This window comes from Bos grunniens, chromosome 9, assembly GCF_055505025.1.
Source record: "Bos grunniens cultivar Pamir isolate PY7600 chromosome 9, Bosgru_T2T1.0, whole genome shotgun sequence".
Lineage (NCBI taxonomy): Eukaryota > Metazoa > Chordata > Mammalia > Artiodactyla > Bovidae > Bos > Bos grunniens.
In genome coordinates this window covers 10,778,716-10,804,020 of record NC_141173.1, presented here as the reverse complement: position 1 = coordinate 10,804,020, position 25,305 = coordinate 10,778,716, and the positions used below count along the sequence as shown (strand labels likewise).

General features: G+C 41.3%; 1 protein-coding gene across 13 annotated transcripts in view; it reads right to left on the bottom strand.

Annotated features, from left to right (window-relative positions):
• The window catches only part of SMAP1 (small ArfGAP 1), a 189,828-nt gene that overhangs the window by 68,407 nt on the left and 96,116 nt on the right, over window positions 1–25,305 (bottom strand). For 3 of the 13 annotated variants that reach the window (XM_086316770.1, XM_086316777.1, XM_086316774.1), the window contains 4 exons: window positions 14,768–14,857; window positions 12,132–12,201; window positions 11,482–11,562; window positions 5,251–5,331 (listed from right to left, as the gene is read on the bottom strand). In XM_086316770.1, the coding sequence (XP_086172896.1) occupies window positions 5,251–5,331; window positions 11,482–11,562; window positions 12,132–12,201; window positions 14,768–14,857 (322 nt within the window). Of the gene's footprint in view, window positions 1–5,250; window positions 5,332–11,481; window positions 11,563–12,131; window positions 12,202–14,767; window positions 14,858–20,590; window positions 20,667–25,305 lie in introns of all 13 variants that reach the window. The other 10 variants (XM_086316778.1, XM_086316769.1, XM_086316779.1 and 7 more) reach the window with 5 other exon arrangements.

Sequence of the window (25,305 nt, the reverse complement as noted above, 5' to 3'; positions counted from 1 at the left end):
GAGCATCTACCCCCATAACCAGAGCCTGCCTACTTTACTACTTTGTGCTCTCCCCTACATCTCTGACTTTACAGGGGGCTGTCCCCCACCACCTCTTTCGGAGAAGGAGGTAACTTAGAGCTCCAGTTAATAATAATTCCTGGGCGTGATAGGAGTGTTTCAACCTACAAACTCCTCTGAAGGTTCTCTAGCCTGCCTGACAGGCTTGTCTGGCTACATGTGATTGCTCACAGCCTCCCAACCATGAGAGGCACGAGATGCTTTAAACCTTCTAAAAACAGGTTCCTTAGAAAAGTTAGAAAACCATTAGTATAAGTATAGTGGGCTGATTAGAAATTGTATTGGTGAAGGGTTTTTCATTTGTTGAGCCAATGTTTGTTGCTAAGTCTCCACATCCCCTGCCCTTACACACATTAATGAATATATAGAAGAAATAAGTATTAACCTTTGATATAAATCACATTAGACCTTAGACTAAGTAAATTCTTTCCTTAACTAAAACCCACTACACCCTCACCCTATAGGAATGTAACTTTATTTGGGTGGCGTCTGTTTTAAGAATAATCACCCTTGGAGAAAAAAGTGTTCTGGATGACTGACCACTGTCACAAGGAGAGGGTCATAAATTGTCAGCAGGTCCCCCTGGCCAGAAATGATGTAACACCCCTAAGACCTCTGTATACATTTGTATGAAGCACCTGACTTTGATAAAAGTCAGGACTGCTGTCCCCACGTGACTTTTGTATAACATCTCAGTGTATAAAAACAGACTCTGGAAAATAAAGAATTGGGATCAGTTCCTCGAAATACTGGTCTCCCCATGTCTCTCTCTCTCTCAAACTCTGGCTGAGTCTCCATCTGGAGCGTGGAACCTGCCATACTTACTAATTATGCCTGGGGTTCTAAGATCCAACCGGGGAGGCCTCAGTGTCTCCTCTCCTTTGGGAGAACGGACGGACGCCTGCAGCCTACGTAAGTGGTGCAAGCTTCTTGTCTTGAAGTTTTATTGGTCTCCCGCGTAAACCAAGCTACTCAGCCTTTTTTCTCCAATGAATTTTCCTACTGAGCTATCCTCATTCTATCACTCTTTATATCTTTGATGAATATTTAAATAGTCACCGACACCGTCTCCCCTTTGAATACCCTGGATCAGCCGGGGCTGGACCCCAGCAAACCCCCTCAACTGCTAACAACTGTTAGCACTGAGCAAGTCACTTTTCAGTGGCTTGATGTCCTTCTAGGTTTTAGTCTGCTCCTGTATAAAGTAAGAGATTGGGACTAGGTAGCAAGGTTCCTTCTGATCCCCAATTAGCACACTTCCAAGTAACTGTTTATTAACTCACTGCTGCATGTCAAGTCCATGTTAATGGCTTTAATTATGTGTAGAAATAAGTGGACTTAGAAGAGGTATTCTGGAAAAATAAACCCTATCAAGCATCACTCTTTCAAACGCATGAAGATGTACAAGATGGAGCTTAGTCTGCTCTGCCTTATAAAAGAAATGAAATCCTATTTTTCCAAGCTCCATAAATTATCTAACTAAACTAGATTACATTAGCCAGTTCATATATTCTCTCTGATTCTTGGTTCCTCCACCTCCAACAACAACTGGTCTTTGCAAGGAGTAAAGAGAACACACACAGGTGAAGAGCTGAAAGCCTTCCCTCTGAGGTCAGGAATAAGACAAGGATGCCTTCTATCACTGATTCACAAACCAGAAATAAAAAGAGCAATAAAACCACAGAAATAAGACATTTGCAAACATGTAACTGGAAAAGGACCAGTTTCTTCGACATGTATGCGTGTGTGTTGATTGTTAAAACCGCAATATTGTAATTAGCCTCCAATTAAAATAAATTTTAAAAAAGAAAAAAATAGGCAATTAAAAAAAATAAAGAGAAACTGTATTTAGGAAAAAAAAAGGCAAAGAGGGAAAAGTAAGCAATCCAATTTAAAAAGAGGTAAAAGATCTGAATCAGAGCTCCAAAGGGGGGCTCCAAATGGGCTATAAACATGTGAAAAGGCCCTGAGCTTTGTTCGTAATATACAAAATGGACACTTAAAATACAATGAGATATCACTATACACTCATCAGACTTTAAACAATATTTCTGATAATACCAAATGTTGAAAGAACGCAGGGTCACCAGAATACATTTGGCATTTGGTGTACATGATGCGGGGCTGTGTGACATGACTTAGCAACTGAGTATGCACAACAGTGTTCACACTTTATGACCAAACAAGTCCACTCGTAAATACATCCTGAAGAAGTACACACCTAGAGGCACGTACAAAAGCGCTCACAGCAGCACTGCTTATTAAGAGCTAAAGCCTGGATATAATCCCAGTGTTTACCAATCGAATGGATAAAGAAAGAAACAAAAATACGATGAAATACTACACAACAATTAACTAAGGAAGCAGACAACTATATACCAAAAAAATGCTGACTGGAAAAAAAAAGCAAAACAAAAGAATATTCGTGCTATCATTTGTATGTTCAAAAAATACAGGAAAAACAGTATTTTCTAAATATGATTTCTATTATTTACATACACACTCAGAGAAGATAAATCTATTTCTAAATGCAAGGAAACGATTATCTCTGGGGAGAAGAGAGGTGACTGAACCAGGAGGTGTTACGGTGGCAGCTTCTGGGGAGCCGGCCACGTCCTGTTTCCTGACCAGGTGGTGAATACAAGGCTGGTCACTTCACACTTGTAAGTGCACATGCAAACTACACCTGCCCAGTTCCTGGCAGATAACAGATAGCCAATAAAGCCAACCCCTTCTTATTAATGAGGATGATATTCTGACTACTACTGATATAATTTTCACTATTACTACTAATTTCTCCTCTGTAGATTATACACGGGGGTTTCCATGGGGGCTCAGTGGTAAAGAATCCACCTGTCAATGCAGGAGACGTGGGTTCAATCCCTGGGTTGGGAAGATCACCTGGAGAAGTAAATAGCAACCCACTTTAGTATTCTTGGCCTGGGAAATCCCATGGGCCTGGTGAGCTATAGTCCATGGGCTTGCAGAGTCGGACACGACTTAGTGACTAAACAACAACAAGACTATACAAGCTCCCTGACCACCTCAGCTCAGAGACAAGGCACAGAGAAACGGCTAGTGCGAAAGAGGAGAGCTCACTGGCGCCACTGCTCTGTCTCCCCACTGTGCAGACTTGTAAATGCACTGGTCTCTCCCTTCTCATGCAGCTTGTACTATCCTGACCACGAAAGTTTGACAGGAACTGAGGTTTCTCCCTGTGGGTGATTATTCCTTCAGCAAGGTTCCCACTAGCAGCAGCAGGAGTCCTGAACTCTGCAGGGTGAGCAAGAGTAACAGACGAGGTGTGAACTGGGTTTAGTAAAACCTAACACTGAAGGTAACAGAAAAGTGCCGGCTCCTCCGCGTGCCCACCTCTGAAGTGCTCTTCTCACACCCGCAATCCAGAGACTGCTCACAGGTCACTGGCGGCCCCTTCCCTCAGCGGGCAATGGAAGGCAAGCACTTACACATAAGGCAGTGAAATACATGAGGTCATGACATCGAATGCTCACTGTATTCTCAGGGCAAAATTTTTTTTAAGAGAAAAAAATACATGTTTTAAAAGAGGTTAAATTTTAAATCTTGCCAAGTACAACAGTAAGGCATTATATAAACTCTTTGATATTTCTAACTTTTGAAAACAAAAGATAAAACCTTCTGGTGATTTTTAAATTCCTTTGCAATCAAAGAGAAAACTGTCAAAGAGATTTCACTTACAGCTTCTTACTGATGCACGCTGAAGAGAAAAGTTTCCCGAGGAGAACTGAAGCAATTTAAGTAACTGGGGTTATAATTACTAACTTAATCACTCCTTATAAAAAGTTTTATAATATTTAACATCTGACTAAAACAAAACCTAGATGCATCCCCTGTTGGGCAAAGAAACTGATCTAACAGTATAATTAAAGAATCATATGAGAGAGGAAATAATACAATCAAATGTATGACAATGTCCCCGGAATTCTGAGGAAGGGAGAAAGTGCATCTACTTGGGGCAGTTAGAGGGCCTTCACGGACAAGGAGGAGGTCTAGGGAAGTTGGGGGAGAGCAAAGGACAGCCTTGGCCAGGCAGTTCAGGGAAGAGATGGGAAGTGTGTTCAGGGGGCAACAGACAGGTTGGCCTGGTACTGGTGGGGCCGGGGGTTAAGGGGACACCCACTAGGAGGGAGGTGAAGGCGCAGGTGAAGGCGCAGATGGTGGACAGGTGTGGGTGCTCCATAAAGTTCTGACCAGCCTTGGGATTCTTAGCAGCACGTCTTAAAGCTGAAGGCATGCTTATAACTTTCTGAAGGAATAGGCTATTCTAATAAACATGATGGAAAAAGAGCCAGTTACACTTCAAATGGAAGCAGTTTGTACTGTGTAATTTATGCCTTCATAAAGTCGACTATTCACACTGCAACAATTAAAATCAAGGACACGCTCTCTTTAGTAATAATTCTCTTTCTGTGCTCCATCATTGTGTGAGGAAATGCACTGAGAGCCAAGCCACCATGACTATTTAACCAAGTCCTTTACAGACATCCATCGTATCTTGCTACAGTAGTGTAGCAAGATAGTAGGCCTGATCACAGCTCTCCTGCTCATCACTGCAAAAGAACATCCAAAAGAATCCACAGCCTGTCCTTCAAAAAGGATCAATGTGGACCTTAAAGTCCTCTACAATTTGAGCTCAATCTACCATTCTGGTCTCTTTCCCACGACCTTCCCACAGACATAGATCTTTCTTCACTCTACTGCTCACTCTTTTTCTAAATAAACCCTGTCTTTACTTTCGGTTACGTCCTTAAGGTGTTCTCTCCACAGGACACACTCCTCACAACCTCCATCCTACCTACACGTCAGTCCACTCAAGTGCTACACTCAGTGTGGAGTGTCTTCCGAAGGCCTCTGCAGGGCCCTCTGCACTCTCTCAACTGTGCTGACTGTGAAGTCAGACTGTGCAAGAAAGCTAAAACCACCACTCTTTACATCAGGAATAATACTTGCCCTCGAGAAACTCACAGGAATCTACACCCACACATATGCACCGGATTACAAGTCATACAGGACCAGACAGATACAGGACACACTCCACAAATACTGGTTCAAAGAATGACATTGCATATCATGAGTATCTCCAAATCATCCATATATAACTATACAGAGAAGGTTGTAGCCTGCGTGGATTAAAAAACAGCAAGAGATTACCTTTTCAGTTGTAAGAGGTTTTGTAGGCTTTTCTGGCTCCTTTTCTTTCTTTTTCTCTTCCTTTTTTTTTTCCTTTTCTTTCTAAAACACAGCCGAAAGTTTTGATAAGTTCACTTTTTTAAAAATGTCAGCTCTTCATACATTTTTATTTTATTAGTTGGAGTCATTTGAAGAGAGTACAAATTTCAATGATGACAATATTCAGTGATACTGAGACATGAAAGAAAGCACAGCAAATTCATACTGTCATCAAGTACGTTAATAACACAATAAAGAATAACTTTCCTTAAAAAATTAAGACAGCAGTGAGACAATTTAGAACTTCTTTGATATTTCAAAATTTGTTTAAAACAAATGCAATTTCTATTCAATAAATTCTCATTGCATCTTTACATAAAGTTAGGTTTCCTAACAGCAACCAAGAAGTTGAAATTTGAATACAAAGAAAATAAAAACTAACTCATAGAAGAGAATTCTTTATCAACCAGATGAAGGCAGAGTACAACATGTAAACATGAGAAGCAAAGTGTAAAATCACTTTAATTTTTTTTTCAATCACCATAGTGTTGTGGTATTTTTAAAGGACAAATACGATTATTTTCTCTTGAAAATAACGTTGAAGATAGTGCTTGGGGACCAGAACGAGCTGACTGGTTTGCATATATGATACAACCCAGTCAAAGTAAACTATAATGATATTATAAAGTTCACAATTTGCATTTTCAAGAAGGATGAAATAAGATATAATGATAAAAACTTAAGGGCTATAAACAGGTGGGAAAAGGAAAATGAAGTAGATTAAACAACGAGCATTTGTAAGGCATATGGAGGGAAGAGATACCTAGAAATTTACAATCTGATGATAATGCAACTGAGTGCTGATCTAGACCTTAGTCCCTGGCAGCAAAGACGAAAGGATAAACTGCTGAACCTAGAAAAGGCAGGAAAATAAACACATGAAACTTGGTGAAAATGCCTAAGTGTTGCATCTGCACCTATGCCTTTAAAAATGGTGCTTGACACCACCTCTCTCAAGGGAAGAATCTTTACTATTTGTAAATTGGGAAAGTCAACACCAGCAATTCCTAAGCCAAAATGGTAGAGATAAAATTAAAGCTCCTATGGGCCAGGCACTGTGATAAGCACCTTACTGTCTAAGTCAATGTTTATAATAATGTCGGAAGAAAGTCCTCATTGTCATTTTACAAATGCAGAAACAAACTCTCAGGAAGGTGACACACACAGCCGATCGCAGCAGGGCTGAGGGCTGCAAAGCCTCCATGCTCGCTGTCGTCCAGTGGGCTCTGCTTCCCCCACACTGTCCTCCCCAAGGGGACAGCGGGCACCTCCTGAGCCCTTCTCAAGGGCTAGACACCATGTGACTCACCGAGACCTGCATAAAAGCCTTCCGAGGTAAGGAATATCACCGCCACAGTGTAAGTGAAAAATAAACAGGATGTGCAGAAGTCCTTCAGATGTCATGAAATGTTTTCCAGACACCAGTCAAGTTTAGGGAGGAAAGCAACATAACTGGACATCCTCACTAATATGCTGGAGGTGGATGGTCCTGCAGCCCTTCAAAGCTCTTAGTTATTTCTCAAGGATGTCACTGTCATGAGATGGGGAAGAAGCCCGTCTTTCTAATCACTATGACTGGTGGGTACATCTGAAATCACCAAAAATAAATTAAACCAGTTCAGTTCAGTCGCTCAGTCATGTCCAACTCTTTACGACCCTATGGACTGCAGCACGCCAGGCCTCCTTGTCCATCACCAACTCCTGGAGCTTACTCAAACCCATGTCCATTGAGTCAGTGATGCCATCCAACCATCTAGTCCTCTGTCATCCCCTTCTCCTCCTGCCTTCCATCTTTCCCAGCATTGGAGTCTTTTCAAATGAGTCAGTTCTTCACATCAGGTGGCCAAAGTACTGGAGATTCAGCTTCAACATCAGTCCTTCTAATGAATATTCAGGACTGGTTTCCTTTAGGGTTTCTGCCTTTTCATATTGTTCATGGGGTTCTCAAGGCAAAAATACCAAAGTGGTTCGCCATTCCCTTCTCCAGTGGACCACGTTTTGTCAGAACATGGCATGGCTCATGTGGCTGTGGTCCATGTGATGAGTTTCATTAGTTTTCTGTGATTGTGGTTTTCATCTGGTCTGCCCTCTGACAGATAAGGATAAAAGCCTTACGGAAGCTTCTTGATGGGAGAGACTGACTGTGGGAGAAACTGGGTCTTGTTCTGATGAGCAGGGCCACGCTCAGTAAATCTTTCCCTAGCCCTTCCTTTCTCCAAAGGATCTTCCCAACCCAGGGACTGAACCCAGGTCTCCCGCTTTGCAGGCAGATTCTTTATCAGCTGAGCCACAAGGGAAGCCCAAATTAAACCAGCTAGCTGTGTTTAACCAAGGGAGAGCACAATTTGATGTCTTAAACACTGGAATTTCAGTTGTCAAAATATGGCTGTAAGCAACAATTTTATGACATGGGCCTTGAAGTCACATTAAAAACATGGGTTCTAGCCAAAATGGCCATCATCAAAATACCCACAAACAATAAAAGCTGGAGAGGGTGTGGAGAGAAAGGAATCCTATACTGTTGATGAGGATGGAAAGTGGTATAGTCACTATAGAGAACAGTGTGGAGATTCCTTAAAAAACTAAAAATAGAGTGACCATATGACCCTGCAATCCCGCTTCTCAGCATATATGCAGAGAAAAACATGATCCAAAAAGATACATGTGCCCCAATGTTCACTGCAGCACTGTTTAAAATAGCCAAGACATGGAAGCAACCTTAATGTCCACCAACAGAGGAATGGATAAAGACGACGCGGTGCGCACATACAATGGAATATTACTCGGCCATTAAGAAGAATGAAACAGCCATTTGCAGCAACATGGATGGACCTAGACAGTGCCATTCTGAGTAAAGTAAGTTAGAGAAGGAAAAATATTATATGACATCCTTTATACGGGGAATCTAAAAGGAAATGACACAAATGAACTTACAAAACAGAAACAGACTCACAGGCTGGAGAACGAATTTATGGCTGCTGGCAGAGGGAGGACGGGGAAAGGATAGTTAGGGCGTCTGGGATGGATGTGTACTCACTGCTATATTTAAAATGGACAACCAACAGGGCCCTACTGTATGGCACAGGGAACTCTGCTCCGTGTTATGCTGCAGCCTGGATGAGAAGGGAGTTGAGGGGAGAATGGATACATATAGTATATGTAGGGCTGAGGCCCTTCTCTGTTCACCTAGAACTATCACAACATTGGTTGTTAACAGGCTATACCTCAAAATAAAAAGTATAAATACAAGAAAAAAAAATTTTAATAATAAAGAAAGGAGACAAAAGTAAGGAACTTAAAGGCAGGCAACTCATCAGGTGACTGATCTATTTAAGATACAAGTTTCCTAAGGGAATGGTGAAATATATATATTTTTTTAGGTTGGAGGAAATATATCTTTAGTATCAACGCTTCTGATTTGTTAAGGCAGTTGCTATTTCTTCTTTGGCTCTTAGTAGGATGAACAGAAACCTCAAAATTTTCTGTAAGTCCTTTCTGAGAGACAAATCTCTCTCTCTTTCTCCTGGGAATACCTCAAAACCAGAGCTGCTAGAAAAGGTAGATAAACGCAGTCTGAAGAGATTAGTTTCAACCACTCTATGAAACAAGCAATATTCAAAATCTTATAAATAGCTAAGATGCACCAGTAGCAGACCTTTCTAGGACCCTAACGTTTAGTGAGCATTGTTAAACTTTCATTTTCTATGTTTTCTCAAAAAAAAAAAAAACAAAAAAAAACCATGGGCTCTAAACACAGGCCATATAGTTTTACCTACAGATAACACCCATCTTTAGAATCAAAAGCTGCTGAAAGAAAGACCAAAGAGTACTGTGAGAACCTAAGTTGTTTTAAACTATTTTCTCAGCAAGAATAAAACACAGCAGTGTTTGATATTTCAAAACAGTAGTTCCTGAAATTTGGTTATTACATAGCCAAATGATATAGTGAAATAGGAGACCTTCTGCAAAAGAGAACAGGAAAAAATGTTCAAGTCCTATAAGGCAAAGAAAAGTAGATCTTGGGTTCATTAAAGATATGGTCTCTAAAACTTTTTATTATGCACTTCTGTCTCAAATGTTGTGAGCAAACATACTCAATATATGTATGTATTTATTAATAAAGCACATATAGTACTCTATTATACACATTATAAAACTACATAAAATTAGAAATTTTAAGAGGGTAAGAAAAAAAAAAGCATGAATAAACCTTTTGACGGAGTGCCCTTAAACGCTGTCTAAATGGTGTCTAAATGCTGTCAGGCAAGACGACGCCACTAGGCCGGGTAAGACCCCGCTTTCCAGGACCTGGTGGCCAGCCCCGCACAGCAGACACGTGACCTGAGGGCTTCCACCCTCTGAACAGGCACCGCAGCCACCTTTCACGCCCTTGAGGCCACCTCCACCTCCTGCAGGGCTTCCTCTCTGCTCCTGACCCCTGACACCTACAACCCTCTGACCACCCAAGTCTCTCCAGCTCCAACCACGCCCTTCATGCTCCAAACCACCCCTCACTGTCTCCTCGGGACCCCCTTGCTGTGCTGTGAGGTTCCAGTGTGCCCAGCTCTCCACTCTCATGTCACCACTCAACACAGTATACGCGGACTGCCTCTGCACTCCTCCACCTGGGACCTCTCCTCGGCCTCCAGACCTGTGTCTCCAACCTCCCACCAGACCCCTCACAGGTGTTCAGTCACCTCACATTCAACACACCCAACTCTTAAGTCCGCCCCATCCCTATTCTCACCTCAAAGCTGCTCCGCCTCCTCAGCCTGGATCCCTTCTCCCTGGAGAGCGCATCATCTGCTGAGATGCTCAGGCCTGCAGCCAGGAGTCATCAAGGTCCCCAGAGCACCTCCACGACTCACTCATCATACACCTCACAGACCCAACCTTCTCTGGGTCTTTGAAGACCACTCTTCCTTCCACTCCCTCTGCCTCCAGTTCAGCACACGCTCCCATCATTTCACGCCTGAGCCAGAGCAACAAGTCCTCGGGCCTCTTCTACATCCAGCAGCACAAAGTTCACTCTCCGGAGATGGTGGCACAGACAGTCCGGAGGAGAAAACCGGTTCCGGACGCTCCTTCTACCCGTGGAAGGCGCTGCGGAGCCAGGGCCTAGGGTCAGAGCCCAGACGCGCCAACAGGCTCCCAGGAAGGCGCCCCTCCGCTTCCCCACCAGCCACATGCCTGCCTTCTGCCACAAACCCCACTCATCCTGCTCTGCCCGCAGGCTTTCTTCACAGGACACTTTCTCTGTCTGGACTGCACCCCAGTCCTCACAGGGAACGTCCAGGAAGAATGAGCGCCCTGGGCCAGAGCGGCTCTGTGAGGGCTCAGCAATCACGGCCCCCATTCGGCTGCGCCAGAAACCCCCGTAAGGTTCCCCATTTTCCTCTGTTCGATGGAAGCATCTCCCCGGCAAAGGATACACCTTATCTGTCTTTGTATCTCACATGTCAAGTACACCATTTAGCAATGAGGAGACACAGACAAAGTGTGAGATAAAGGATGTCTCAAATTCACCATGGTCATTATAACAACAAAAAAAGATAAAAGAGTCAAAAAAATTAAAACCTTCAACTATTTATAGGGATGACTTTAAAAGTCCATAACGGTATAGCACCACGCTCCGTAATCACTCCTACCCCACACACATCTCAACAATTATCACTCTCTACAATGATGACTCTACGCATACACTGTATCCATACGATAGTTACTATGGCTTAAAAAACAAAATGACATGAACGTTCAAGAGTTTATAACAATAGAATCATAGACAGAAAAATTTTAACCAAAATCTCTTCCTAGTAAATCAAAGAATTCAAGAGCAATTATAGAACAGTTCCTTTAAGCCTAAGGTGGTAGCAGAAACAACAGCGAAAAAATAATTGCTTATTAAATGCTGAGATAAATCTATGGTACCGATAAATTAGTCATTCTGAAATTAAATACAGATTAAAGCTCTTTAATCCTACCTGCAGCATAGGAAAGCGGTCCTAAAATTGTTGTATTTAATGTATTTAATACTGGAGACCATTCAAAGCATAAACAACTATTACAGCATCCATAATAAACAACTAATACAGCATAAATGATGGCACGTTCACACCGAGCGTATGGACACAGCTGGCTAGAACACCACCATACCTCCAATTTGTTTTTCTCAACAGCAGCTTGTAGAGAAGGAGAGGATACCAAAGGCTGAAGAGGAGCATCAGAGGAGGCAATCTGTGGAATGCAGGTGGGAAGTCAGGAGGAAAAAACAAAAAGAAAGTAATCAGAATTATAGGCACAGGAAAGAAACAAACACTCATGCATTTCTGAGCTACAGAAGCACTTAGAAATATGTTAAAGGAAAATAATGCATCAAGAAGAGTGTTGCTTTTCAAGTACTTCCATGTGGAATTTCTGCAGATAAAAGCATTTATTACAGAAAAGTGTATGATTTAAAATGCATTTCACTCTAACATAAAATTTAAAATGCACTCAGACAAGATCATGCCCAAAGTATCTGAGAAACAACTGAGTGTGTCTGGCGGCTCTCTTTCCATCAGTGTTACTGCTGGAGCGCTCACGCTGACACGCTGTTCCAAGTGGCTGGACAGCACAAATTGAGATCTTGTTCCCACTGACCATAATTGCTTTAAGAATGGAAAATAACACAGAGCTGAAACAGCAAAAGTTAACGAAAGTTTTAATCAACTGTGTAAGAAAACAGAAAGAAGGCTGGGAGTGAAAAGACTGAATTAACGCAGTGTAACAGCTAAGCAGCAGGCTTACTGAAAAGCCATACGTACACTTCCTTCTTGGAGCTCGTGTCCACAAACACCACCCCCAGGGCTGCACCGGCTGAATTGCCCCAAAGCTCTGTGAGACAGTTACATATGCAAAGGCAGTTACATATGCAAAAGCAATTTATACAGAGATAATTTCATCTAAAAGCCTTTTCACTCATCTTACCCAATTCCTACAAGAATAGTTGATCACTTTAATGGAAGCATTATCTTCCTGCTCTCTTTACTGCCAAAATATAACTGAAATACGTTTACAAAATGTGTAGTAGATCTTTGGAGCTGTTAAACTGACATCTCTATATTGCTCTATCATATCAACAGTGCCTATGAGGAATCTTTAAAAATAAAAGGTGCTATTACAGAGAGTCATTATGCAATGTCAAAATAACAATGTGAGATGGTAAGTTCTCCTTCAATCTGCTTGTTACTGAGTTAGTTATGGCTGCAATTCTGAGTCACAACCCAAGCCCATTATCTTTACGGGTCTTCCCGGGCACACTGTTAGCTCTGTTAAAAGTATACAAACTAGCCATTCGATGACAACTAACTGAAATTGCACATAGAAGAAAATATTTAACAAGACAAACTGTGCCTTAAAGACCAGCTGCAAAACTAATTTATTTCACTGGACATTTCCCTGCTAGAGATATGCAGAAAACAAGAGATTAGAAAAAGCACATAAAATCACTTAAGATGGTATAAAGACCTTTCTGCCCAAATTTATGTAAAAGCTGAACATAAAAATATAACAAATAAATAAAGGCATTTAATATGTTGAGTGTTACTAATTCAAGATAATTCACTGTAGAAGTATTCTTTCGCCTCCTGAGAGGATGATAAACTGATTTTGCCACTTTTAAAATTCAGATGTTCACTGTTCACAGAATCTTGATTCCAAGTGGAATCAAGATTGCCAGGAGAAATACAGAGATAACACCACCCTTATGACAGAAAGCAAAGAGGAACTAAAGAGCCTCTTAATGAACATGAAAGAGGAGAGTGAAAAAGTTGGCTTAAAACTCAACATTCAGAAAACTAAGATCGTGGCATCCAGTCCCATTACTTCATACAAAGAGATGGGGAAACAGTGGAAACAGTGACAGACTTTATTTTCTTTGGCTCCAAAATCACTGCAGATGGTGACTGCAGCCGTGAAATTAAAAGTTACTTGCTCCTTGGAAGAAATGCTATGACCAACCTAGACAGCATATTAAAAAGCAGAGATAACTCTTTGCCGACAAATGTCCGTCTAGTCAAAGCTATGGTTTTTCCAGTAGTCACGTATGGATGTGTGAGTTGGAAGGACTGATGCCAAAGCTGAAACTCCAATACTTTGGCCACCTGATGCAAAGAACTGACTCACTGGAAAAAACCCTGATGTTGGGAAAGATTGTAGGCAGGAGGTAAAGGGGACAACAGAGGATAAGATGGTTGGATGGCATCACCAACTTGATGGACGCGAGTTTCAGCAAGCTCCGAGAACTGGTGGTGGACAGGGAGGCCTGGTGTGCTGCAGTCCATGGGGTAGCGAGGAGTCAGACACGACTGAGCAACTGACACTGAACTGAACTGAAAAGTCAGATGGAGCAATATATAACTATTTAGTAAATATCAGTCTTTTAACAAAGCATGTTAACACCAAAGTAAAGCATTAATACTATGTTCCAATTAAGAAAAAACACAGAGATCCTCGTTCAACAGGAAAGACATCTGAAAAGTCAATAGGAAAATTCACAGGTGAATGTGAACAGTTGTGTACCCATAAATCAAACTACCATCTGCCAATAAGTCCGACAGGAAACACGAAAACAGGGATGAGTCTCAAAAACATGCTGAAAGAGGCCAGACACCAAAGAACAAACAATGTATGATACCATTTACACGTTTGAAACTTCAGCAGTGACGAATATAGTCTACAGTGACAAAGAGCAGACCAAGGGCTACCTGGGACAGGCGTGGGAAGCAAGGGGGCACAAGGCACCTGATGGGGGGAGGGGAAGGGTCTACATGCCAACTGTGGTTGTGGCCACACAGGAGCAATGAGTGACGAGCAGGGTAAGCTCCATTATGCAAGCAAGGAATGAAGACCTAGAGTCTACAGCTAGAAGCAAGAGACACAACAGACAGAGAGATGGATAGGGGAGAATCCAAAGGACAGGCGGGAGGAAGAAAGAAAAAAATACAGAGGCAAGAAAAACCAGGTGCTCTCGTGTTCTTTTCCAAACTCTCAGGAGCACTGCCCACCCCCTCCACTAAGCACCCAAGCAGAAAACCACCACCTGCCATCTGGATTAGTCCTCCAGTCCCGCTCATCCATAAACTATGCATTCACACATGTTCTACAAGGCCAGAGTCCAAACCCCTTAACTAGACTGCAAGGTGCCCTGCCTGCCCCCTCCCCCCAACCCGGTCACCACCTGTCTAGGCGCACTTGACTCCCTGGGAGCCAGCTCTCCAGTCTGCTGCTCGGGCCGCCAGGGATCGCTGCTTTGCTGCTCCCTCTGCTGGAAGCCTGCGTACCTCTAGGGGACCCCCGCCCTGCCCCTTCCCGGACGCGCCCCTGGTCCTCCCATTTGCACCCGCCAGGATGCTGCACTCCTGCAAACACTGGCACATGTGTCCAGTGACGATGCCGTTACTTATGGGTGTTCTTTGTGCAACTGAAGTTCTCTGAGACGGACGTCGTTCCTACTTTGTTCACCATCTTCAACATCTGGCATTCAACAGGTCTCAATAAATGTTTTAGTTGAGGAAAACAGGACAAGAGTGTCTCAGAGACAAACACAAAAGGAGGCTTACATCAGTAGCTGCCACTGTCCTCAGAAAGGGCTCTGGCTTACTCACTCTCTTCTCTGAACTCTCATGAAAGTTATCTACACTCACTGTGAAATTCAGAATATATTTGGTAACTAGATGATAATTTCATTTCACTACATTCCAGTACTTTTACAGAGAGAAAACAAGACTCTGACCTAGAAAATGGCACTGGGAATAGGTGTTGGGAAATGTGGTTGTCGTGTCTGACTGTCCCTCTATTCCCCACCCTTCTCTCTGCCCCATCTATGACCTCCTTCAGGAATAAATGAGCTATCACCCTTCCTTCAACTATTCTTAAGCCCAGAAGGTCTTCTCAAGGCCACCACCAAAGTGAACTGTATGCAAAGAAACTCCCCAAGCAATCCAAGTGTACAAACCCACCTACTACAAAAGGAAAACCAATGGGGCAGTTGGAAAACAGGTTTCCAACTGCCATGTTCCAGCAAAAAGTGAACAAATACACACTGAAAAGATACCGAGTGTTATAAAAATGCCAGGATGATTATTTGAAGGGCATAAGGCAAATTGCTCGCTTTGTCTTTCCAAGAAATGGCCACGTCATCTCCTTGAGGATTTTGCTGCTGCTGCTGTCACTGCTACTCAGTCCCGAAGTCCTGTCCCGCTCTCTGCAGCCTCGCGGACGGCAGCACGCCAGTCTCCTCTGTCCTCCACCACCTCCCACAGTTGCTCAAATTCAAGTTGCTGACTCAGTGATGCTATCTATGTCATCCTCTGTCATCCCCTACCTCCTCCTGCCTTCAATCTAAATGAAAATCTGCTGCTCCAAAACAACTGACAAGGACCTTATGGATTAACTGTAATACATGCCTTAAACCAGTTCTAGAGATTTTTGACTATATATTTTAAGTGGAGATTTTAACCACAGCAGTTCTCAAATGACTGTCTCATGATCTTTCAGTATCCTGTGAGGCTTAGGTTCTTCAGGAGTTGAGAAATCATCTAAAAAATATAGTTTCCAAAGTAAATTACCTTCCATGGCTGTGTCAGATATAAATACATTTACTGAACTAATAAATAAATCATATAAAAGAAATCACCAATTAAACTCGTCAGTAGGGGAGTTAAAAGACTGACAAACTTAAGTACCCAGAGTCACCAAATACACAGAAGCAGCCTGAATTTTAATTTACTAACTTTAAAATCACTGGATAAGGCACTAAGAAATGCAGAATTCTGGAGCAATTTCAAACAGAAATCCATTAATCACCACATCAGTCACCTGGAAGCCCATAACTTAAAAGGGCTGACTAAAACGTGGCGATATTAACCCAACAAACCTCAAACACTGTGCCCTTGTGCTGAAGCCACTGTGCCTGGACTCTCTGCTCCTACAGGTCTCCTCCTCCCCCAACACGAGCCTCACAGCGGCTCCTACATATAAAGCACTCAGTAACACAGACTGCTACAGAAAACACCACAGGCAACACCTTGTTTAACTCTCCTAAGAGTACCATAAAAAGCAGACACCATGACCATTCCTATTGCACAGAAGAAACTAAAACTGTAACAAAAAAGAAGTAACAACAACTCCATCTTGAACCTGCATATTTAACAGTAATCTTAAGTCACCACTCGATAATTTATCATCTAAGTTTTTCATTCCTATCTGGAAGGATATCTAAAATGGATTGCAATGCATACAGTTTTAAAATTATTGCTCATTTATCTTAATGAACTGTATAATCATCAGTTAATTGTAAACAGTGGTTGCTGCTCAGTTGCTAAGTCAGGTCTAACTCTGTGACCCCATGGACTGCAGCACACCAGGCTTCCCTGTCCTTCACCATCTTCTGGAGCTTGCTCAATCAAACTCATGTCCACTGAGTTGGTGGTGCCATCCAACCATCTCATCCTCCGTTGTCCCCTTCTCCTCCTGCCCTCAATCTTTCCCAGCAATAGAGTCTTTTCTAATGAGTCAGTTTAATAAAATTAAAAATGCTAACTCATTTTTATTACAACACAATTCAGAAACGTTATTTCCACAACAATTTCAAAGTTGAAATAATGGATTAATTTCACTTTCATTGGACTAAATTCTAGTCTTCATACAAACATGTGTGTAAACACATATAACATACATACATATAACAACGTAAGTTAGAATTTTGCTGTTTTTAAACTTTTATATAATACTCAATTTTAATACTTCAAACTCAAGAAGGCAAAGTGGTTGTCTGAGGAGGTTTTACAAATAACTGAGGAAATAAGAGAAGCAAAAAGCAAGGGAGAAAGGGAAAGATACACCCAACTGAATGCAGAGTTCCAGAGAACAGCAAGGAGAGATAAGCCTTCTTCAATGAACAATACAAAGAAATAGAGGAAAACAACAGAATGGGAAAGACTAGGGATCTCTTCAAGAAAATTCGAGATATCAAAGGAACATTTCATGTAAGGATGGGCCATGATAAACGAAAGAAATGGAAAGACCTAACAGAGGCAAAAGAGATAAAGAAGAGGTGGCAAGAATACACAGAAGAACTGTACAAAAAAAGTCTTAATGACCCGGACAACCAGAGTGGTGTGGTCACTCACCTAGAGCCAGAAATCCTGGAGTGTGAAGTCAAAGGGGCCTTAGGAAGCGTTACTACCAATCAAGCTAGTGAAGGTGATGGATTGCAGCTGGGCTATTTCAAATCCTAAAAGATGACGTTGTTGAAGTACTGCAGTCAATGTCAATACACTTGAGAAACCCAGCAGTCACCATGGGACTGGAAAAGTCAGCCTGCATGCCCAAAGAAGGGCAGTGCTAAACAATGTTCACACTACTAGACAACTGCGCTCACTTCCCCTTCCAGTACGGTTATGCTCAAAATCCCTCAAGCTAGGTTCCAGCAGTACTTGAATCCAAAACTCCTAGATATACAGGCTGGGTTTAGAAAAGGCAGAGGGACCAGAGATCAAATTGCCAATATCTGGTGGATCACAGAGAAAGCAAGGGAATTCCAGAAAAACATTTACTTCTGTTTCACTGACTGCATTAAAGCCTTTGACTGTGTGGACCATAACTGTAGAAAATTCTTCAAGAGATGGGAATACCAGATCATCTTACCTGTCTCCTGAGAAACCTGTATGTGGGTTAAGAAGCAACAGTTAGAACCTCACATGAACAACTGACTGGTTCAAAATTGAGAAAGGAGTATGACAAGGCTGTATGTTACCACCCTGCTTATTTAACTGATATGCAGCTAGAGGAGTTACAACCTGGAATCAAGATTGCTGGGAGAAATAACAACCTCAGATATGCAGATAACACCACTCTAATGACAGAAAGTGAAGAGGAACTAAAGAGCCTCTTGATGAAGGTGAAAGAGGAGAGTGAAAAAGCTGGCTTAAAACGCAACATTTAAAAAACAAAGATCACGGCATCACTTCATGGCAAATAGAAGGAGAAACGTGGAAACAGTGACAGATTTTAATTTCTAGGGCTCCAAAATCACTGCAGCCACAAAATTAAAAGAGCTGCTGCTGGAAAAGAGCAAACAATATGTGAAAACTCAACCTCATCTACTCAAGACCTGCTAAAGGGATTTCCCTGGTGATCCAGCGGTTAAGACTTTGCTTTCCAATGCAGAGGGTTCGGGTTTGATCCTCGGTCAGGGAGATAAGATCCTGCACACCACAGGGCCAAAAAAAAAAAAAAAACCCAGAACATAAAACAGAAGCAGTACTGTAATAAATTCAACAAAGATTTAAAAAATGGTCTACATAAAAAATGGTCTTAAAAAAAAATCTTTTAAAAAACCTGTTATTCAAAAAAAAAAACAGACCTAAATTGCCTAAGAACTCATCAATATTGCCAGCTGTGATGCACCACTGGTTACGAGGAGTGAAGGGCAGACGACAGGACAGGTTTCTTTTTTTTTTTACTGTAATCTTTCTTATTTATGGCTTCAGCCAGGCCATGTGTGGCATGTGGAATCTTAGGTCAGCAACTTGGGATCAAATCTGTGCCCACTGCACTGAGAACAAAGAATCTTAACAACTGGACCGCCAGGGAAGTACCCAAGACAATTTTCTGTACTCAAAGTTCTTCAAATGTCCCCTATCACTCATCCATGAAAGAACACCAGGGAGGGCAGGTTTATTCTGCATACCTGTCGTAGAATTCTAAGACAGCCACCAAAACCCCTACATACCCTGGATTCTAAAATGAGTTCTTAAAATTTCAAATGAAAATATATTACTTACATTTTAGAGTTTGTCCTTTGTTTCCCCCACAATGCTAGAGGTAAAGTTAATTACATGGACATTATCAACATCTCTATTTTGTCCATTTTTACCTATCTTTCAAAGGATTTCCTTTTCTATATCCACCAGAAATGCAGCCCAATCTCTATCAAGGGTACCTCTAATCCAAAATATACATATTTGATTGAATTTTTTAGTATATTGCTTCTCTACATGTACCAAAAAGGAAAATCAATTTGCAAAATGAGATGAAATTAGTCTCTAAACTGCCTGACAGATGACTTACCCACAAAATTAATGGCCTATAGCTTTATGATTAATCTAGGAATCAAAGACCCTCTCCCCCCAAAAAAGGACTGCAACAATAGGGACAACTAGCCTTAAATGGTATTTAACTGGGATAAGAAAATGTATCAGAAAAAGAAACTTAAAAAGAAACAGTAATAAAACATATTTGATCACTACAGCAAGGTCTCAACTATTAGGGAACAAATGCTTGATAATAACCAATCAAAAGGCTACGTTTTCAGACTCATTTTATGTAGGAACAAGGTCAACAAAAGCTTGTCTGATACTGAACACCTCACGTTAAAGAGGCTTTATCTATTAGCACCTGCTCCTCAGGCACTCAAGCTTCAAAGCACTTTCCCAGTAAGACCATCTGGTGCTGCGATTCACGCAGGCTAAGTCACTTCAGTGCTGTCCGACTATTTGCAACTCCGGACTGTGGCCCACCAGGCTACTCTGTCCACGGGGGCTCTCCAGGCAAGAACACTGCAATGCGTGGCCATGCCCCTCTCCAGGGGATCTTCCCCACCCAGAGATCCTGGTCTCTTATGCCTCCTGCACTGGCAGGCAGCTTCCTTACCACTAGCACCACCTGGGAAGGTGCTGTGGTAAGTACAGATAAACAGGAGCAGCACCATGATTTCATCAGAATAATTAATGCAAGACTTCCTGTTGACTGTTTGCAAATACAGTGCAAACAATTGTGTTTTCTATTTTGGACCAAAGTGAGATAAAGCTGTTCAGGAAAAGAAAAAAAAAAAAAAAAAAAGCTGTGTTTTAATAAACATATCTGGTCAGATCCACCAATGCCCTTAGAAGAAGACAGATTTGCCTTTTCATTTCCACAAACCAATAAAATAATTTTCTCTCCTCAATTTTTCAATTAGTATCTTTACACAGATTTCATAAATTAACTTAAATGCCATTTAAGCAGTTATTAGACGCTTACTTAAGAATATGCTCCTTTCTGAATCAAGAGTTCTGCTTTGTGAAAGCTCACTACGTGACAAAAACTCCCAATGTCCAAATTTTTAAAGTATGTAACCAGGACATTTTTACAATAAATAAGTCAAGCCATATCACATGTTAAAATTTCAAAATACATTCATCAAATATCAACTGGTGATAGAGATGAAGATTTTACTTACATTTGTAATAGCTATAGCATTTTTGTCGTAGTATTTCTTCTTTTCATATTTATCTCTGATGAAAAATTCCACTGCTCTGAAAACAGATAACTTAAGGAAAAGCATGAGTTCAGTGACATGTACACTCCCCTTTATTTACTCCACAAAGCCCAGACTCTACATTTAATACTCCTACTCCCCAGTCTGTACTTTCCTCACACACTATTTCCGCAACTAAATTCTGTTAACCTACTTTTCTTTCTGCCAAAGAATCTATCTCGTTCAGGGAATCTTCCCGATTCAACAAAACCACTCAGCTGAATTCTAAACAGAAAAGTCATCGTATTTCTCAGTTCCACCAAAATCTGCAGCCTTTTACCCCCGCCCCTACACTAAAGTAAGGTTCATTTTGGACTTTCAGTTTAAATAAAGAAACTAACACTCATGTGGTAACCACAGCATACCAGATGCCGTGCTGGTGCGCTATCCACAGTTTTCCTTTAGTCTTTCCTCCACGCAGTTGTGTGCATATTATAATTTCCATATCACAGAGGAAGAATCAGCAACTTGGAAAGAGTAGACAACTGTGATTTCAACACTTATGTCCTTTCCCGCCACACACGGCTGCCTCTAACTGTATCAGTGAGGATCAGAAGAATGGTGACCAATTTTTTCCTGCAAAGCTTTCTAGAAATGGAAAAGTCAAGAAGCTAAAACCAATGTCAGTACTATTTAATTTTCTGAAGTTGAGTGGACCAGCCTTATCTGTTGATGGGTGAATCACTTCTAGTGGGATTCAGGAGCTTTGGGTCAGCTGATATAGATGACTTCTCTTACCAGTCAACCGACCACTGTTTTACCATGTTCCACTAAAATGGGACTTCTTCCATCAAGGACTCTGAACTTTTTTATTTTTTAGTACCATGAACCCCTTTGACTCCTTTCTGAGATAGTGCTTTTAAATGCATAAAATAAAATACACAGAACTACAAAGGAAATGAGCTACACTGAAATACAGACTCTCGGTGGATCCCCAGGTTAAGACAGCCTTCTGTTCAAAGAAAAGCAATCTGAAGCAGTAAAACAGTACATTTTCAGTCAATTGTTCCTTATTGGAAGTTAACAAAGCTCTTTAAACTGACAGTTGAGGCCACAGGTAGTAGCAAGAATTGACAGACCACTATGCAGTGGGCATTGAGAGAGAGCTCTCAAAGGGCCAGGGAAGGCAAGTAAGACAGGAAAACTAAATGTTCAATTTATCAAGCAAGCGGAATAACTGAAAGCCATTTTTAAAGACAGATCTCTATCAACTGTGTATATGAAAGGCACTTCACATTGCCTCTTTTTCTCCTCTTAACCTATAGAGGTCTTTTATGTTTACAACTAAAGCCAGGCACAGAGTTTAAGGAGTTCTCTGGTATTCTACAGTACAAGAGAGGGAGTATTGTGATAACTGGAAACCAGGCACGTCTAGCATCCACCTTTTCAGATGCTACTGGTCACCACAAATTCATTTGTGAATTAGTCATTTAATTTCTGCTAATGATAATAAATGCCTTTTTATCTAGAGAAGGTCAAATGTGGTAGCCTTGAAGACCCTTTCAAGTCAAAGGCCCCAGAGCTGTCAGAAGGCTCATTAGTTAGATATGTGAACATTTTGGCAGTCAGTACCAAAAAATTACCATAACACCCCAAGATTTTCATAAACACAATAACGTTGCTTTATTCCAACTATTTCACATATAAATAAGCTAAATGCTAAGTTCGCACATGATTTTAAATCCATGTTCAATATTGCATTTTCTGTTTTTCTAAGAGGATAAAATGAAAACAATCAAAAAAGCCGGCCCTTTGGATGAATGTGGATATATGAGCAACTTTTACTGTCAAGACAACTATTTACTGCCACAACAGGAGAGAGAAGAATTTACTTAGATTGATGTCATTTTCACAGTGGATGAAATGAAATACGTTTGTGCCAAGTGCATGCTAAGTCGCTTCAGTTGTTTCCAACTCTTTGCAACCCCATGGACCGTAGCCCGCCAGGCTGCAAAACAGGCAAGTTAACGCTCTTACTGCTTAGTCGCTCAGTCATGTCCAACTTTTTAGCAACCCTATGGACCGTAGCCCGCCAGGCTCTTCTGTCCATGGGGCTCTCCAGGCAAGAGTAGTGGAGTGGGTTGTCATGCCTGCCTCCAGGGGATCTTCCCAACCCAGAGATGGAACCTGCGTCATCTCTTATGCCTCCTGCACTGACACGCGGGTTCTTTACCACTCGCGCTGCCTGGGAAGCCGGGTGAAATATGTTTACTGCTTTTAAAAATTCTATAATATTTTTAAAACAGCAATTATATTTACTTCCAGATATACATATTACATAGTATGTATACAGCCTTTCTTAACTAAAGTCTAAATTCTTAGAGTATAATTTTTATATTTAAACACCTGAGAGGAGAGTAACACTTATGTTTTTCCTCCTTAATGACAGAAACAGCAGTCTATTTTGGATATTATTTAAAATCTACTACATATTAAAGCTTGAAAAGATTATAATACTCTCATTTATGAAGTGGTTATAAGGAAACACTTAAAGGAAAGATCACTGTTTATGACCAAAGAAAACCCTGATATTAGAGAGAAAATTCATTAAGAACAGTATCGAAAATTATTTAACCACCATTGTAAAACCAAAATTAATTGAAAACTATAATAGTTTTGGAAATACTGAATTTGAAAAAGGCAAACTTTTAAGTATATAATCTTTTAGAGTAAAAAACAATACTAATATCTGATGAAATATGTGAATTTTCAGAAATAACAGATACACATGATATCTTAATTTCTACTTAGTGTATTTTAAGTAAGTAATTCAAATATAGCTGAGTTTCACTTCTGTTTATGATTTTAAAAAACCTCTGAAATTTTCTAAGCAGTAAGCGATTTTAAGAAACGAGATGCCAGTCCTGGTTCAACGCACGATACTGGATGCTTGGGGTTGGTGCACTGGGACGACCCAGAGGGATGGTATGGGGAGGGAGGAGGGAGGAGGGTTCAGGATGGGGAGCACATGTATACCTGTGATGGATTCATTTTGATATTTGGCAAAACTAATACAATTATGTAAAGTTTAAAAATAAAATAAAATTAAAAAAAAAAGAAATAATTCATAAAAAAAAAAAAAAAACTACATCAGATGACAGTTGATCTGTTTGTCAAGGACATAAAAAAATAAAAATTAAATCCTTAAGGCAGGACAAAGCACTAGGCTAGTCCTCACAATTAAACATAAAACACTACTTCATAAAATGCAAACAAAGCACACCACCAAGTGAACTTTCAAAACTCCAGGGGAGTCACCCGAGTAAGCACTGCGGTTCAGGGAACATGCCACATCCTCGGGGGCTCTTAGGTCCTACATGCCTCTTAGACCAAGAATGTATGACGCGGTTCTTGTGTATTTTTGTACAAGGTCTCAAAAGCAATCCAACCCTTAACTGTTCATTCACCTAAAGAAGCAGTGATTTATTCCAGGGGTCAGCAAACTTTTTCTTAAAGGGCCAAATAGCACATATTTTAGGTTTCGTGGGACAGCTGTTCTATGCTGCAATTACTCACTTCTGCATTTTTAGCTCCAATGTAGCCACAGAAAACTGATAAATGAATAGGTAAGGCTAAGACTCTGAAGCTGGGAGGGGTTGGGGGCAGGAGGAAAAGGGGACAACAGAGGATGAGATGGACGGATGGCATCACCGACTCGACGGACATGAGTTTGAGTGAATTCCAACAGTTGGTGATGGACAGGGAGGCCTGGTGCGCTGCGATTCATGGGGTCGCAAAGAGTCGGACATGACTGAGAGACTGAACTGAACTGAACTGAGGGCTATGTTCTAATAAAACTTTTTTAGAGTCAGGAATTGGCTCCTGGGCCTGCAGTCACGGATTCTCAATTCTTTTCCAATGCTAGTGAGCTAAGGACACCTTGACTGGATTTATATAGGCTCTGTGTCTGCAAACTGGCACTGTAGCAAATGTGAGGGATTTTCAAGAGAAATCTGACAATAATTTTGCATTATATGCTGACCATAGTACTAATTCTCAAAGAGGATGGTCTCCAACATATATCCTCATTTCTGGTACCAGCAGTTCTTGCTACTTAACTGGCAGTTATTGTGACCTTGAAGCTTGATCTCTTCATACCTAGCTAAGTGAAAACGGCAAGAATTCTCCATCTCACAAAGTTGTTGACAGTATTGGGGATAATATATATAAAGCACCCAGCGCAGTTCCTAACAAACTGTAAGCATGCAATAAGTGAAGTTAGCTTGTATTCTTGTGTAACTTGTCTCAGCTTCCTCACCTTTAAAACAGAGATGATACCAAGACTCACCTCCCAAGATCACAGGAAGAATTAAACATGCTCAGGTGTGGAAAGACCTCAGGACAGGGGGTGGCACCAAGTGACTGCTGTCTGACACACAGCTCTTATCATCAACCACCGTGCTCTGACAGGTCTTTAAACACAAGGCCCACGGTGAGAAGGAAACAGACAACTGCTGCATCATCAATACTAGGAGGGCTTGCCTATCATCAGCTTTAAATAGACAAGCGAATGAGAAGTAGCCACTAAAGAACCAATAAATCTGGAGACTGGGGAGTACTGATCTTCATTTTCCAGCCTCCAGGTGCCATCTGAGACCAAAGGACTTACTTAAACTGACAGAGACCAAGAGGACACC